Genomic DNA, 16,180 nt, shown 5'->3' on the forward strand with positions numbered 1-16,180 from the left:
ATATTCAATCACTGGTTAATTATTACCCGGGATTAATTCCCGAGGGGTAAAATCTCGTACGTTTAACAATCGTATGTCGTTCGTTGGTCTCGAGATAAACAAATATGGCAGATACATATTTGCTTTGAATTGTCAGCAAAATTTTTACATTCATTTGTTCAAAAACTCCAAAATATTTATTGCATAAGTTTCGTTAACTTACTTGCCGTGTGTAAATAAACCAAACGTTGTGTTCCGTGCAGAATATTCGCAATCGTTCACGTGTGAAAACTATTTTATAGAACAAAGTTCTGAGTGACTGTCCATAATATATTTTACACTATTATAGTTGTGTGATATTTCGCGTGTTGATTAGCTTCGTTTAAAAGCGATGCTCCGAAAAATGATCTCAAAATGAAAAGGCGGTTTCGTCCAGCAGTTGGTGCGGTTGTATCAGGAAAAAAAGGTGAGATTGTTGTAACTAGTTGAATTAAATAGTACACTACATTTTACAATATACACTTCTTGTATTAAAATATTGAGTTCTATATAATAAATGTGTCGAAATCATTATATTGACACTGATTCTTGTTTTTTTAAAATTTTTTTTTCACAAAAGTGGGAAGTTGATAGACATAACCACATCAACTTTAGGATGGAAAACGGTTTTATACCTATAGTTTGCATTGGATATACTCACCATACTTGACTTTATCTGTATTGTTCTAGGTAGTACTGATGGTGCAGAGACATCAAATGATTCAACTTCAACTCAGCCCACAAGAAGAGCCAGAATTAAACCCAAAATATGCATATCTTCATCAGCTACACATACTTCAACTGGAAAAATAGCAAACACTTGTCAACCATCAATTACTCCAAGGACAGTTAGGTCAATAAATAGCAAGAATAGTGATAATCAACCTTCAGCTAAGAATGGATCTGGTATCACACCGCCAAATGCAGATGGTGGTGATGGTACCAGCATGGTTACTGTGACGGCAATGGTTCATAGTGAGCCTGAACCAGACAATCAACTGACTAATAATTCACAATGCAGCGGTGTTAATAATTCAGCCCTCAACTGATAATACAGCACTAGTATTTCAGGAGAAAATCAGAATGATAAACAGACAGCCTCTGCTGGTGAAAACCAAGTAATTCTAACAGAAACTGTTCACAGTAAGTCTCCAAGTAAAACTAGTGATGGTGCATCACTAGTGAGTGAAAATAATGGTAAGAAATCTTTTAATGGTGGTTCCAAAGATACAGTAAGTGTTGATGGTCAGCTTTCTACTGGTCAATCCACCACAGATTCCAGTAGCCCAGCTAGTACATTACCATCACCTAATGATGGTGGTAGTCAGAGTTCCATTAGTAATGATGAAAATATGGTAGTTAATGTGACCAATCAATCCTCAGCTGTTAATATGACTAGTACTTCACAAGTCAATACAAGTAATGGTGATGGTGGTCAACTGTCAACCGGTTGTGTAGTAACAGCCTCTGGTACACCTGCTGTACCAGTAACTAGTCAGCTGTCAACTAACATCAATGTCACATTGGTAGATAAAAGCTCTGATAGCCAACCTTCAAATGAAAGTTGCCTAAATGGTGGTGACAAAACTACTGTGAACCAATGTACTACAACAGCAGGTCAGGTTAGCCAAACTCCAAGTGTTGCTATGGTGAAAACTGCTTCAACACCTCAACAAGTAAGGCGGGCCCGCATCAGACCAAAGGTCAGAATTGCCACTTCGAAAACACCCGTAGAAAAAGCTCTTCCATCTAAACAAAATTTGCCAACACCGCAATCATTGATCGAGAAAAGGGCAGCAAATGTTTCCAAACAGACTTCAGGTAATAGTCTGGAACAACGCGAAAATACTGCCACCATAGACACTGGGGAAAGGTCTAGTACCCTTCGTGAATCATTACGTAGTGGCGACAAAGAATCTGAAGAGACGAACACTCGTATTTCTGGTGAAACTACAAGTTCAAAAGACTCAGCAGACAGTTTTGATGTTGACGGTTCGGCAAATCCACCATCGACAAGTACAAATGGCTGCGTTCAAAGCACAAGCAAGCAGGCACCTTCCCAACTGACAAGAAGATCCAGGATTAAACCACGAGTCGGAATAGTTGATAGGCCAAGTGTTCAGAGTGCAAAATCTCGGGGTAAACCAAGCGATAAACCATCGCTTGTAGCTACCACGGTTGTCACGGTGAAGGATCCTGGACAACGACTGGCAAATGAACAGACGAAGTCTGTTTCGGAGGAAACACGGAATGCTGAACGAAACGAATCTTCGAGTTCTAGTCGAGATGTTGTAAATAAACTGTCAGGGAGCAGGATAAGAAATGAACAAGGATCTAGCGAACCTAGCGGTGTTGAAGACACTGGAACAATCGATGGAAATGAAAGATTAAACGATAATGAGAAGCGACCTGGGACACGAGACAGCATCTCAAGTAGCAGGGAATGCTGCTGAAGAAAATATTTCATCCACTAGTGAAGAATTAGGTGCTAAAGAACGACCTGGTGTTGTTATGGGTGATGCAAGCTCAAGTGTAGAACAAACCAGCCATATTCTTGATCCTAAAGATTTGAGCGGTTCTTTGCAGGATGATCTCATTTCACCACAATCAGACCATGAATCGGTTTCAAGAATCCATGGTTCTTCAGCTTCACCAAGTTGTTTGCCTGTCATGATGGAAGATAGCACCATTCTTCTTCGACCTAATGTAACAAGCGTTGGGTTACCGTCAGGGTTGGGGGCCACCGATACCCAGGAACTGTTGTATAATGTAGAGACGGCAGATGATCTGTTACAGTCCTTGTTGAATGCAGAAAACGTTAGCTCCGGCCATGTACCTGTGAGAAACAGTGGGACACCTCAGGATACGAGTGGTGTTGGTACGACTGGGAACGCAACAACACAAGATGTCCATGGTGATCCCAATTCGTCCATAGTTACCCCTTCACCTTGCGTTGGACAGGGGAAAGATGCAACAGTTGAAATTTCAACGCAAAACAATCACGCTAAATCTGTCAACCAAACCAGAACCGAGGCACCGACCAGTTCAAATGAAACGGTTACTACCTCGCGACTTGTTACAAAGCGGCAGCGAGTCAGACCAAAATCCAGACGGTCACAGCTACTTCAAACTCAAATTCTGGATATCTCCTCGATACCAATTGCAAGTAATATTGAAATTGAACAGGAGGTTAGCTCGAGTGGCAGTGGTGGCATCGACCACCCGGTTTTGGAACTTCCAGTTGATCTTCAGGAGGATTCAACTCAAAGTCTTTCCAAAGCAAGCAAAACATCAGGTGAATGGGGGGAAAGATTTCAGCAGAGACGGTCAAGGACTTCAAAAGTTGTTTTATCTCGAAAACGTCCGGAAAGTTCTGGTGTGCATAAGGGCATTGGAAGTGGTACTGCTGGGGATAAGACAGGTACGTCGAGGGGTACGAATAGTTCATCCGATTCGGCTACAATCGCTGGACGAAGTCAATCCAGTGGATCACAAGGATTGTCAACTAGTGATCCTCAGGATAGTACAGGCATTATCAACGAAATCACGGCAATAGTCGTTGATCCGAAAAACAGCGCTGCTGTGGAAACTGAAAATAGTTTATCTCATACAAACGTGCAGGATCTTTCCACGAATGACCGCGTTGAAATTGTTTTAGAAGTGACAGGAACTGCTCAAGGTTTTGCTAATGTTGTGTGTGAGAGTGTTCATGCAACGAACGAGTTGAATCTGAACAATGACGAGGAGAAACAAAGTAACGGCGACTGTCGGGGCGGCGAAAGTGTTTCAGAAAGATCAAATGCTTGCAATATTGACAGTTCAACAGACACCAGCTCCTCGCTGGGAAATCTTAAAAGTAAATCTAAAAGAATACGTAGACAAAGAGCGTCTACTCCTCTTCATGATGTCCCACCCTTTGGAATAAGTCTGACAAGTGATGCAACACTTAGTCAATCGCAGTCGGACACTACAGTAGCTTCAACTGGTACAGATCAACTGCCTTCTAATTCTTCCTCGTCCAACATGCAAGACCTGTCGTTGAATATACCGGAAAGCGCCATAGAAGAGGTTATTCTGAACACAAATGAACTTCTGCCTGGTATGGGTGAGTGTCCAGAATGTCCTGACCTCATGTTTTGTCTAACAGCTGGTGAAGATACAGTTGTTAGCGAAGGGACGCAAGATCTATCGCAGACACAACCCGGGACACTCGAGGATAATGTTGCAAATGCAACAAGACGAACTTCAGCGGAGTTTGAAGAAGGGGACTCGTTGAATGATGCTGGTCGGAAGAAAACACAAACTACAAGAAGTGTTAACGAAAGCGCTGGGAATGATCAGACAATTGTGAGTGGGTTAAGAGGAGAGAATGATACAGGTAACGGAAAAGGTTGTAGAGAGAACCGTAACGGAAGGGAGCTATCACAAGGCAAAGAAAAGACAGATAATGAAACAACGGGAGGCAATAGAGCAGCAAGCGATATTGAGTTGACCACAAGTGAGACGGTTTCTGGAAGGCAGTCTGAGGAAAAGCGAGGACGAACTGTCAGGTCTAAGCAAAGACCAAGGCCGAATATTCTGAGGAAGCGAAAGGCACGAGAGAAGATACTTGATAGTGATGAATCACTCGATACAACTGGTGATAACGGTGGATCAGGACCGCAGGATACGGGTGTACAAGATGGGTCCATAGGAGATACTTCATTGGGAGATCTTAGTGCGCCAGATGCGTCGCTAGGTGTCACTGGCGTACAATCTGATACTACTCAGGGTAATGCTGGATCCGAGGCGTTGCTTGAAGGATCGACTCCTGAAGCTCCAAGCGATCCCGTTCAAGATGGTGCTAAAGCTAAACTAGGGTCGAGAAAACGACAAGGCAAGGCGATAAAACCGAAAATCCCAGCCAAAAGAGGCCGAAAGAAGGCTGTCGTGCAGGAGACTACGGAGGCTCAGGATGAGAGTGGACTGGGGATGAATATCGAAGCTTCAGTAAGTACGGCCCTGTGATGGCTTCTGAAACTCCCGAATGTTGTGATGTATATTGTTATTTTTTACAGGAGGCTGACGAGAACTCGATGCTTGGCACTGGTGCGGTGCAAGATACGGAAGAAACGTCTCAGAAAAAGAAGAGAGGGCGTGCAAAAAGTTCCAAGAAAGTTCCTGAAGCCGAAAATGAAACAGAGGCTTCTTCAGTGCCAAAAACACCTAAGAGAAGGGTTAGTAAGCTGGGAACGAAACGCCCGGTCATTTGATCAAAATCAGAGCTATCCAGTATAAATAAAGTTAGTTTAGCTCAGTGTTTAACTGGTGTTTCCACAGTTTATATTCAACTTCTGTATTCTTTATTGCAGAAGAAAAATCAAAGTGGCAATGCCAGTGGACAACAAGACACGGCTGTTAATATCGCCAGTATGAAGATTAGCGACATGATTTCGTACAATCCAATGACGAACCCTATGACGTAAGTGATTGTTCCAATGACGTAATTTCTTGGCCCCAGTCCCACAATACACCGAACATTTCGCACTACTAATTGTTCTGCGATCTATTATAGTTCTGACAATGAAAACGACAACCAGACACAATTTCTGGGCGGATTAGGGTATGTATACTTTCATATTATAGTGACAAAAACATTTTTGTATATATTTTTACTCATCGGTAAAATCGTTTAGTTCGCAAGCCACTGCAGAGACTGTTTTACCTACGAATGAAAACCAGCCCGACGAAAGCGCAGGCGGAGAAGAAAGGACGGACGTATGTGCCCCGCGGGTTACCATTGACGCTGACGGAAATATAGTACTGGATGAAGAAAGGTTAGCATCTTCTGTGTTTTAGTTCAAAACGTCAGTTGAAGTTACGCATGATTATTTATTTGTGTATAATTTATTTCTTTAGTTTGTTTATTGCGTCCACTCCTGTCGCAGATAATTTGAACAAGTAAGACGATGAGAATGTCATTATTTCACTAGTGTAGAGCTATTATTAATCGTTGTGACATCACACGTCGTTTTCACAATTTCAAACTTGCAGGGAAGTCGTGGTTGAAAACGCGAATCAACAATACAACGCTATCCACAAGAGGAAAAACAGCGAAAGATGGGGGAAAGAAGGTACAGTTTTGGGCTGATTTTCTTCTTTTCATAGATGTGATCGAGTGGATAAGTTACGGAAGTTCAAATACACAAAGGGCACTCATACCATACACAGAGCATGTACAAACTATTCACTCGTTTGGATCTGTCAAAAAGAGAATAACACTGAAAATCTCGTGTCAATGTGTTTGTTTTATCTTCGTTTAAAATATAATTCTGACAGTTCTGACGTTTTTAACACAGAAACGCTGTATTTCTATGAAGTTTTGAGTCAAATTGGAACTGACTTTAGTCTAATGGCAAAGCTCTTTCCCAAGAGGAACCGTACGGCATTGAAGGTAAATTTTCCAGGCTGCCATCTTTCAAACCATAGCCAGAATCTACAACAAAGTTCTTGTAAAGTACGTTTCCTCCGGTTGTAACACAGAACCAGTCGTATTCAAACCTTTCTAGGTAAACAATAGGATTAATTGTTGGGCTAAGCTTTTTTATCATTGTCAGAGCATGCACATGAGTATGATGATGAAACTCATGATGAAGATCTTCGCCGTCATCTGAGGATTCATATTTCCTTTTTTCTTGTAGAAAAAGTTCAAACGGGAAGAGAGAACAAATCGAGACTTGATCGATAAAGCTCTAAGTAGGTTGAACCCGATGCGTTTTTATAACATACATTGTTTAGATAGCCTCTTGTAGATCGATTACCCGAATCGTAATTTTCATTTCAGATCAAAGGATTCCTTTGGCAGCATCGTTGTTCGAAGAGTGTTTAGAGGAGACAGAGGAAGAGATGGAACGAGCTCTTATTGTTCAGTCGACAGCTGAGGCCGCGGCTCAGGCCTGAACTAAGTTGTTTCAGAGTTTTACCCACCGTGAGAGAATGTTTGCGTGAGGCTGTAATAGAGCTGGCGATTAACTTCATTTGCGAATGGTCGTATTAAAGGAGTGTTTTGTTGTGTTCATGGATGCAAGTGCAGTAAGTACAGAATGTATTTGATCAACTCACATCAACTTTATGAGAACTTTGCTTCATATTTTTCTTTGCCCTGGGAGGTATGTTCACCAAACGTTCATGCAACTTAGTTGTTTTACCTGGGATAATGATTTGTAATCATTTATCTTTGTGGACATACCGTGTGAATGTCTTAACATGAAACGTGTTTAAATTGTGTGTTTATGACTGCCGTCTTTATTTTTACGGCGTCATTCGAAACACTCTCACCTGACTTTGTTTCATATGCCTACATTATCAGACTAGGCATATGAGTTTTATGAAATATGGGGAACAGGCGTGGGGATCTATTATTTGATAACTTCACAAGTTTTTTTAAAACTGTTCGGACAGTGGGTTTTTTTGGTGTAGAAACGTATATTTAATATAATTCAGTTTTGTGAATAATTTACGTAACAATATATATTACCTATATTTACATCTCGGTTATTTATAAGAAATAAATATATCGCTAAAACTACGTCCACGGGTTTCCACTTTGCTCGATGGAATCTATTGAAATGAAAACGTCATGTTGTGACACTGATGTGGAGCTTCGCCTGGGTCAGGACAGGGAAAGATAAATCAAAACAAGTGGAAACAAATACCTTGCAGTGAACTTGCTTGAACCGACTCGCGATCACGTCTTGAGCTTCTTTCCGACTGTTGTACGACCGGGACACGATCTATCGAAGATTTCCGAGGCACGCTTGAAGCGGCTACGTCGGGCCGCGAAGATGGTTGCGTTTTGCGAACTGAGACCTCTTTCTCGCTAAGAATATTAAAAACCGTTTTCATAAATGATCAAAATCGTTGATGAAAGGAACGACTAACAAAGCTGACGACATCTCACCTTAATTCTCGAAGATCTTTGCGCGACACACGCACGGGGGTCGAGGGTTGACTGCCAACAACTTTGTCTAACACGTTCTACAGAAAAAGATTATTTTTGTACTTCTAACAGATGATAAACTGTCTGTGGGTGAGGCTTGTGTAAGTTCCTGAATTACGAAATTGTACAATTGTAGTTAAACTTGCTCACATTAGAACAAATACGATACAACACTACATTTTCTTAATCCAGGATTAGCAAACCTTGAGGTTTCCATCATTCACTTTGTTCCCTCTTTGTTGATCATGACTTTTCATCGCAACACGCAACCCGAGTTCACCTTCAGGCGGTGGTGCATCACTTTGAACACTGGCAGTCTGCATAGAGTCCAGTACTCCATCCTTCCCAGCCAATTCTCGCAGTTTCTTCTTCAGATCTCGACTCATTTTCTTGTAGTAATACAAATCCTTCTCAAGCTCCAGGATACGGTTTTCTTTATCACTGTTGAAAAACGAAATAGTCCAAGAGTGAAGCTTCTGATTTAGCTTGAGTCGATCAAGGCACTTTCTCACGTGCGACTCGGGGTGAATGGGGCCCCACCAAGTGGGGAATGAGGCCCCACCCCGACCTTAGAACAACACCACCCACCTCGTATGTTTCTCCATATCATTGACTTGCTTCATAAGGAATTGTACGCGCTGTTCGTATTCTTTGGCCTGATCGGTCAGCCTGCGTTCAGCCCGCAAGTCAGCCTGTTTGTAGCCCCGTTCCAGTTCTCTAATCACTCGGTCCTGTTCGTCAACACGCAACGTTAAATCGTCACATTTCATCTGCTGTTTGCGCTCGTTTTCACGATGCGAGACGACTTTCGCGAAATATTTTGACAAGAGAAAGATAGCGTCTTCTCGACCTAGGCTATTGAGTTTAACGACCAAGTCGTTTTGCGTGGCTTCGGCGTCCTCGTCCCGTAATTTCTTCTTTTTTGTGTTGATTGAGTCGGTTTTAAACTCGATAGCCGCTTCTAGAGCGTCAATGCCTTCTTCGAATTCCAGAAGTCTGTTGAAGGAGAAAAATCAAATGTAGTATTCTACAATAAGCTGTCGTGGTTCTTGTCTGAACTACCTGAAGAAGATATCTCAAACGTGGTGGTCTAGTGTAGGTAGTATTCTACAATAAGCTGTTGTGGTTTGTGTCTGAACTACCTGAGAAAGATATCTCAAACGTGGTGGTCCAGTGTAGGTAGTATTCTACAATATGCTGTCGTGGTTTGTGTCTGAACTACCTGAAAAAGATATCTCAAACGTGGTGGCCCAGTGTAGGTAGTATTCTACAATATGCTGTCGTGGTTTGTGTCTGAACTACCTGAGAAAGATATCTCAAACGTGGTGGTCCAGTGTAGGTAGTATTCTACAATAAGCTGTCGTGGTTTGTGTCTGAACTACCTGAGAAAGATATCTCAAACGTGGTGGTCGGTCGTGATTCAATCTTACCTTCGTTCTTCTTCGACATTCAATAAACTTCCCTCCTTCAATTTAGCATCCAGTCCCTCGCGTTGTTTCAGCAGCTCTGTTCTCTTGATTTCCAGAAGTTCAATATCTTGACGAATATTCTCACAGGTTCGCTCATCCTCGCTTTCTAAAATCGAAACATGCATGGAGTCGCTTTCACAGGAAACGCACGAGCTTCATCTTGACTGGCGACTATTCTGCGACGCACAAACGAGCAAAATACAACAAAACAAATCGTTCAAATACCTTTGAGTTCCGTGTCCTTCTCTCGAAGCTCTTCCTCGACAGTGTTCAGTTGTGTTGACATACGTAAAATATCCTGGTGAAAATTCATATAGTAGATTTATCAAGTCACTAAAGAGCTGACAATGTATGCAAATTTTTGGCGGGAAACGATGGTGCAAATTTTAAACGTTTGAAAAAACCATTCTCTTTCATTAATTGTACAGTTTCAAAATCACATCAATTTCGTTTTTTCTTACGCTTGAGAAACAAACAGAGCAATTTATACTAAATAAAATACACGGTAAATTTTTCTCACTTTTGATAGAACTTGGCTGGAGCGAAGTTTCTTCATCTGTAGTTCACTTTTCTCTCTCACCATCTGTTCGCGTTCCTTCAAAATTTCTTCACGTTTTTCGAGTTCCTCTTGAAGTGTTTCCATCGCTTGCTTCTTGCTCAAAACCTCCTCGAGTTCATTATCAAGCCATTGACGACGTTCATCTAACTTACTGGCCTCGTCACTATAAAAAAGAGCGAATTTCCTGAGTTCGCACTCTCTAAATACTCGCTCTGACAATCCTAAATCAACCCACTTTTCCTCTTTGGAAGTTTTTCGTCTCAGCTTCCTCTGGGCTGCGGCAACCTCTTCTGTTTTTCTTTTCAATATTTTTTCATTCTGGAGGTTCTTATCTTCCAGTTCTTTGATCTTTTGTTGATCTTTCTGAACCTCTCGTTCCATTTTCACCTTCTTCTCAGTCTCGTCTCTAAGTCTCTTTTGCAGATTATTCTGTTGTAGCTTCATCTTGTCCAAATGCTGCTCGAGTTCTGATAGTTTCTTCTCGCGTTCGTCATGAAGAACAGAAACTTTCTCGTTGTCCTAAAAAGAAAAAAACACAGAACAATCTTGTAACGATCAGACCTGTCAAAATGTTCAAAACAAGACTTCAAATCACCAACTTTTTGTTTTTTCTTTAATTCATTCAACTGTTCCTCGAGGATTTGAAGTTTCCTCTTGTACTCTTGCCCTAGCTTCTGTTTTTCGTTTTGTTCCTGGTGAGACTTCACTTCGTACTGAGCTAAAGTTTTCTGTGTATTTTCCAAATCTTTTTTCTTCTTTTCAACCTCTTTCTGCATCCGTTCGACCTTCTCTGTGAAGGTTTTCTTCATCACGTTCGCCTCCTTGTCGCTTCGAACTAACTCTTTGATCAATTCTTGTTTCAGTCTAAACATTAAAAGAGACTGTCTTCCCAGGAGTAACAGTTAAGAGTCATCGTGAAGGTACAAAATGGTCGCTTTGGTTAGAAGTTGGTAAATGACTTACTTAATATTGATGGTAAGATCTCTGAGTTGACGCTGGGCTTCGCGAAGTCGTACCTCAGACTTGTTAACCTGAGTCTGAACAACTTGTGTGCTCATTCGGAGATTTTGAATTTCACTTTCTGCTGGCTTTTTGGATTTTTCTTCCTTAGCAATTTCGGATCTTTTCTATGTATAAAACGTGGAGAGAATGAGATGGTGTATCACTCAGGGTGCACTGTGACAATGTAACAGTTATTTTCTTCACAACTCACCCTGATACTCGACTGAGTATTCTTTGTTGCAGGCGAATTCAATGCCCCAGTTTGACGACCTTTTGTAACCTTTTTGTTTCCAGAACTGACCGCTTTGTCTTTAGCTCTCCAGGTTTTCCCCAAAGTTCTAGCAGAAAAATTTTTAACGGTATTCAACAGAACTTTATTCCTACAATTATTCATTGAAATAGTCCTTACTTCGAGGGCGTAGCCACGTGCTTCTCTTTCCCAGTCTTTTCTTCTTGATCGCTGTCAGAGGTGTCTGAAAGCGAATGCTGGACCTCATCTTCCTCCTCGTACTGACCAACAAGAATATCACTGCGGGCGCGGAAATTCTGCATCATTCTATCCAGAACATTCTTGCGAAAAAATTAATCATTTGAATTTAGTCTTGTCGCAAGAGGAAACCTGGACTAAACTATTCAGTTCTAAACTGTTCTTCCTAGAGGTCCAGTAAGGATCATCTCTTATTGATCCAGTGTTATTACAGGAGGAAACTTAAACTAAACAAACTTTATTTATACTGGATAGCTCTATCAGTTCTAAACTGTTCTTCCTAGAGGTCCAGTAAGGATCATCTCTTATTGACCCAATGTTACTACAGGAGGAAACCTAAACTAAACTAACTTTACTCATACTGGATAGCTCTATCAGTTCTAAACTGTTCTTCCTAGAGGTCCAGTAAGGATCATGTCTTATTGATCCAGTATTACTACAGGAGGAAACCTAAACTAAACTAACTTTATTTATACTGGATAGCTCTATCAGTTCTAAACTGTTCTTCCGAGAGGTCCAATTACCTTTCCGGCACTTGACGTGAGAGAGCCACGCTTATATTCTTCTGGTAGATCACTCCAGTTCTTCTTTCCAATATTTTCTTTGGCCTCATCTTCAATTATTCCATTTTCTTTCGAGATCGAGTGTTTGTTTAACTGAACTTGTTGTCTCAACAGTCGATCATCGTGTTTTTTCAGTTTGTCTGAGACATCTTTCAACTGTTCGTTGAGATTCAAATTTTCTTCCTGCAGTTCCTTGATGTGATCTCGTAAACTGTCGCTTTCCTTCGTCCGCTCTGCGAATATTTCAGTGTCCGCTGCCAAGTCATTTTTGTACTGAAAATACACAAATGATCACGTAGTTCACTATTATACCATCTACATGTACCATACCATCTTCCTGCACCATATACCATTACTGTACCACTGTGTGTCATTATATCCCCAAATACCACCATTACCCCCAATTACCCTCATCTATCACCTCATACTCCCACCGATACCAATACATCACCCCATACCCACCTACAACAATATGTATCACCTCATACTCCCACTTTACAAATATATCACCGCATACCCCGGCTATACTAATATATCACCTATTTCCAATCCCCAAAGAACCAACAACCAAGAACTTACTTTTGCGAGTTCCTTTTTAAGTTCATCGACAATCTCACTTGGATTTTTCTGCGTCGGGCTCGTTCGCGGCATTTTTAAGGGTCCTTTCTTAAACCTCTCAACCCGTTTCTTAAAAAGCTCGTACTGATGCGCCAGCGTTCTGTTTATGCCGTTAGCTTTGTATACTTCATTTAAGAGAGTCGTGGCCTCGTCCAACAGGCTGCGCACAACTTCTAAATCATGCTGTGTTCTGAAACAAAAAGGGAAAGAAATATCGTTATAATTGAATTCAACCTGTTCAGTTGTACTGTGCCAATATTTGCTCAAAAACGGCGTAAATTCAAGGTAACTACGCAATAATCTAAACTAACCTCTCCAATTCTTCAGCTGTTTCCCTGATCTTGCTGGCATCACAAACATCGCTGACCGACTCCAACGTTCTTGCGCGAGTTCTCTGAAGTTCTTCGCGAAGAGCCTGCGTCCGGAAAATGCACAAAATTAAAATAAATCGCGAATAAAGAACGTCATGATATGTCTGATGATGTCCTTCGTACAAACCTCAATCTCATCCTGCATTTCCGCGAGCTTTGCAGCTTGTGGATCCCTGTTCACGATGGGCTTGTTTTTAATGTTCCGTGCCTAAATATTATATAATTATATTATAAACGTGTTCAAGTAAAATAATTCAGATTTAAGTAAGAGTTCAAATGTTCAATATTTTCCCAATGTTACACGACGTACCCTTGTAGCATATTTCAGTGAGTTTAGATTCTCAGCGAGATCAGCGGCAGCAGGACTGAGGCACGTCAGCATTACAGTTTTGGCATTACCGCCAAGAGAATCTTTGAGGATTCTCGTGATTTTGCTATCTCTGTAGGGAATGTGACCTACCTAAAAAGGAGAGAGTTGGTAAGCAAGCGAACAATTTAAAGTAAATTCATAAACTTTAATACGAGAAAGCAAGAGTTCCACGAGAGTTCCAGGACATTACCACGCGTGGAACGAGGAACTCTCATCAAAGTTATGTGCGAAAAGTTCATCATTCAATTAGAACAATAGATAATGAGATGTATTGAGGTTAATGAGACTTATCCATCTTATTAACTATTGTTTTAACTGCACTCTAATGGCAGCATGCTAGGTCTAAACTAGGCCCCAGAACAATTGAAATTCGGAATAACAAATTGCGCGTTTGTTCTCTCACGGTCGCTTTCAAAGTTGTGGATGTCTCCGTATCCAGCGCTAACTTTATCTCATAAAACTAAGCTGAAAAGATGTATTTTCGACTTGGAAATAAAGTAATCGCATCACACCTTTTTCTTGCTGTCTGACAAAGCACTTATAACGTTTCCCAAAGCAAGCAAACCACTGTTGATGTGAACTGATTCTTTGAATCTCTCGCCAACGTTGCCAGTGCGATGAGCTCTCTCCGAACCAGCCAGATCAACGAAATGAAACTTCGCCGACATGAACTGAGAATATTCTAAAACACAGATCAAAACCACGTTGCTTTTTGAGGTAAGTCCGATCATTCGTTTATAACTATATATATATATATAGTCTTAATTTGCAGGCGTTCTTCCAACCTGATCGAATCTCAAAATGATTTTAAATGCATCTCAGAGCGGGTAAAACAGCGAACTTTGGTTGTAAATAGTTGTGAAATCATAAATTTTTTTTAGGGAAATTATATTTGTAAATATGGGAGGAAAAGTTTTCAATGAAAGTTGTATTTTTCAGGGCATTTTTCAATGTTGTTTCTGGCTGTGGTTTGGTGGACTTTTTATTCCGTTGGTCACATCAAAACATCGACTATTACCAGCCATAACAAGATTGTCTTTTTGCTCCTTCTCTTCCTCTTGTATCATGTGCTGTTCTGCAAAAAAGATGGAGAACAAGGATTAAATCCTCCACAGGATCTTTGGACCTCAAAACAAAACTCTGATCACAGGTAAAACTATATTAGCTGGTATAATCAACCTGGATTCAATCAATTTTCTCTGTTTGTTCTCTCCTCAAACTCACCAATATAAAGGGTAAATATTGCATGTGATCTGCTGGAATGTTCATTCATATTCGTGCTGCCAACGTGTCGACCTGCGGCTCCTGCGTCCAGACAGCTCAGAGCTTCGTCTGAACTCTCCACAACTTGTTCTGTTGCGCCTGTGATTACTACAACAACATACAGCATGATTGTCAACAGTTCTTAACACAAAATGGCAATGCATGAAGGTGAAATTATAGTCAACCTGTGTTCCCTTGTTCATCTTCACGAATGTGAATATCCTTTGTTGAAGTTTCAAGATCTAAAAGATCTCTCATTTCCTCCATGTAAATCTCAATGTACGATGCGCTCACAACAAAGTGGACTTTCTCTCGCCTTTCCTGATACAAAAGTTCATCACAGATTACTCATAAGCATGATCTATCCCAGATAAACACAGCCTAGTAACTGGTATAGAAGTAGTTTCAAACCTCAATGACTTGAAATATTTGCTCTAAAGCTCTAGGAATGATTCCATATTCATCATCTAAGAGTTCAGCTGTGTGTGAACTACCAACTGTGTATGTTTTACCTGACCCCTGAAATGTTGGTAACACAATCGTCAATTATGCATATTAAAGTGTTGCTATTTATGACCTCATAAAGGGGATTAATGGAATGGCTATATAGGGTACTTTTGTTTCATATCTCATTCCGTACCAACCATTATAACCAACCATTTCAAAGGTTGCATTCAGTCACTGTATATAGAACATTTGCCAAACTTGAGAGATGGGTGCTGATCTCTATATAGTAGCTGAATGCAGCCTTTGTTTTCCAACAGCATAATTATTGCAGTACTCACTGTTTGTCCATATGCAAAGACCGTGGCATTGTAGCCGTCAAAACAACCCTCAACCAAAGGCTCGACACAAGTTTTGTATACTTCGGACTAGAAAAGGGTTTCGGTCATTGCCGTAAATAAATAAATATGTAGCAATTATGACATAATAATTAAATAGTTGAGTAATGCCGCAATAAGAATGATTCGAGTACCTGAGAAACCGAAGGTTGGAATACGTAATCAAATGTGAATGCTTTGTCTTTACCAAGAATCAGTTGGGGCTTATCAGGTACAAATGTGATACACTTTGGTACATTATGAGTCTTTTCTTGCCCTACAAGTGGTCTCACCTGGATAAAAGTTGATAACATGGTGCTAAGCGATGTGCATTAGCTATAAATATAACGCGACGATTAATAATATTGTGCAAAATCCCATAAGAGTACAGCCAGTGTACCGAGATATTCATATAAACAAAGGACTTGTTTATGCATTTTAGTTTAATACCCTTTGCTATAAATTTTCACGCGCGTATTCTAAACATACCCTGACCGCTACTCTTACAGGAACTTCCTCCATCGTGAATTAAATGCCAAAGAACGACATCACGTCTTATTTATACGAAAATTTTTGCAAACTTTAGCAAAGAGCATCAAACAAAAGCACAATCGTGTTTACGCCGTGCCTGCGTCGCCGCCATCTTTGTCGCGTTGTTATG

At 40.7% G+C, this 16,180-nt stretch overlaps 2 protein-coding genes across 2 annotated transcripts; one reads left to right on the plus strand and one right to left on the minus strand.

Moving 5' to 3' along the window:
• Window positions 1-94: 94 nt before the first annotated feature.
• On the plus strand, window positions 95-7,456 carry LOC114523022. The gene is made up of 11 exons (XM_028543828.1): window positions 95-445; window positions 709-5,007; window positions 5,076-5,234; window positions 5,370-5,479; window positions 5,573-5,620; window positions 5,694-5,834; window positions 5,917-5,958; window positions 6,052-6,131; window positions 6,357-6,451; window positions 6,699-6,753; window positions 6,842-7,456. Exons 2-11 carry the CDS (start codon window positions 2,416-2,418, stop codon window positions 6,955-6,957), a joined length of 3,438 nt encoding a protein of 1,145 aa, XP_028399629.1. The 5' UTR covers window positions 95-445; window positions 709-2,415; the 3' UTR covers window positions 6,958-7,456.
• A 58-nt stretch (window positions 7,457-7,514) lies between these two features.
• Window positions 7,515-16,169, minus strand: LOC114523021 (kinesin-like protein KIF27). Its single transcript, XM_028543827.1, has 26 exons — window positions 16,009-16,169; window positions 15,675-15,812; window positions 15,484-15,570; window positions 15,110-15,217; window positions 14,884-15,019; window positions 14,660-14,806; window positions 14,454-14,510; window positions 13,948-14,117; window positions 13,376-13,525; window positions 13,193-13,273; window positions 13,006-13,109; window positions 12,656-12,884; window positions 12,038-12,349; window positions 11,436-11,596; window positions 11,238-11,364; window positions 10,988-11,151; window positions 10,624-10,888; window positions 10,260-10,543; window positions 9,986-10,187; window positions 9,691-9,763; window positions 9,427-9,571; window positions 8,585-8,992; window positions 8,200-8,437; window positions 7,958-8,034; window positions 7,713-7,876; window positions 7,515-7,617 (listed from the first exon to the last, which is right to left on the minus strand). The coding sequence occupies exons 1-26, from the start codon at window positions 16,039-16,041 to the stop codon at window positions 7,583-7,585; spliced, it is 4,095 nt and encodes a 1,364-aa protein (XP_028399628.1). The 5' UTR covers window positions 16,042-16,169; the 3' UTR covers window positions 7,515-7,582.
• Between the last annotated feature and the right edge of the window lie 11 nt (window positions 16,170-16,180).

The sequence above is a fragment of the Dendronephthya gigantea genome, unplaced genomic scaffold (assembly GCF_004324835.1).
Source record: "Dendronephthya gigantea isolate DGI-Jeju-01 unplaced genomic scaffold, DenGig_1.0 000026F, whole genome shotgun sequence".
NCBI classification, from domain to species: Eukaryota; Metazoa; Cnidaria; class Anthozoa; order Malacalcyonacea; family Nephtheidae; genus Dendronephthya; species Dendronephthya gigantea.

What these genes read in the sequence shown, in the direction of transcription:
- LOC114523022 (XM_028543828.1), top strand. Translation starts at nt 2,416, where the DNA reads ATGAGAAGCGACCTGGGACACGAGACAGCATCTCAAGTAGCAGGGAAT. An exon ending in GGATGAATATCGAAGCTTCA is followed by an intron (nt 5,008 to 5,075) that starts GTAAGTACGGCC and finishes TATTTTTTACAG; the next exon opens with GAGGCTGACGAGAACTCGAT. An exon ending in CCAATGACGAACCCTATGAC is followed by an intron (nt 5,480 to 5,572) that starts GTAAGTGATTGT and finishes GATCTATTATAG; the next exon opens with TTCTGACAATGAAAACGACA.
- LOC114523021 (XM_028543827.1), bottom strand. Translation starts at nt 16,041, where the DNA reads ATGGAGGAAGTTCCTGTAAGAGTAGCGGTCAGG. An exon ending in AATATTTACCCTTTATATTG is followed by an intron (nt 14,511 to 14,659) that starts GTGAGTTTGAGG and finishes TCTTTTTTGCAG; the next exon opens with AACAGCACATGATACAAGAG. An exon ending in AAAGATCTTCGAGAATTAAG is followed by an intron (nt 7,877 to 7,957) that starts GTGAGATGTCGT and finishes TAATATTCTTAG; the next exon opens with CGAGAAAGAGGTCTCAGTTC.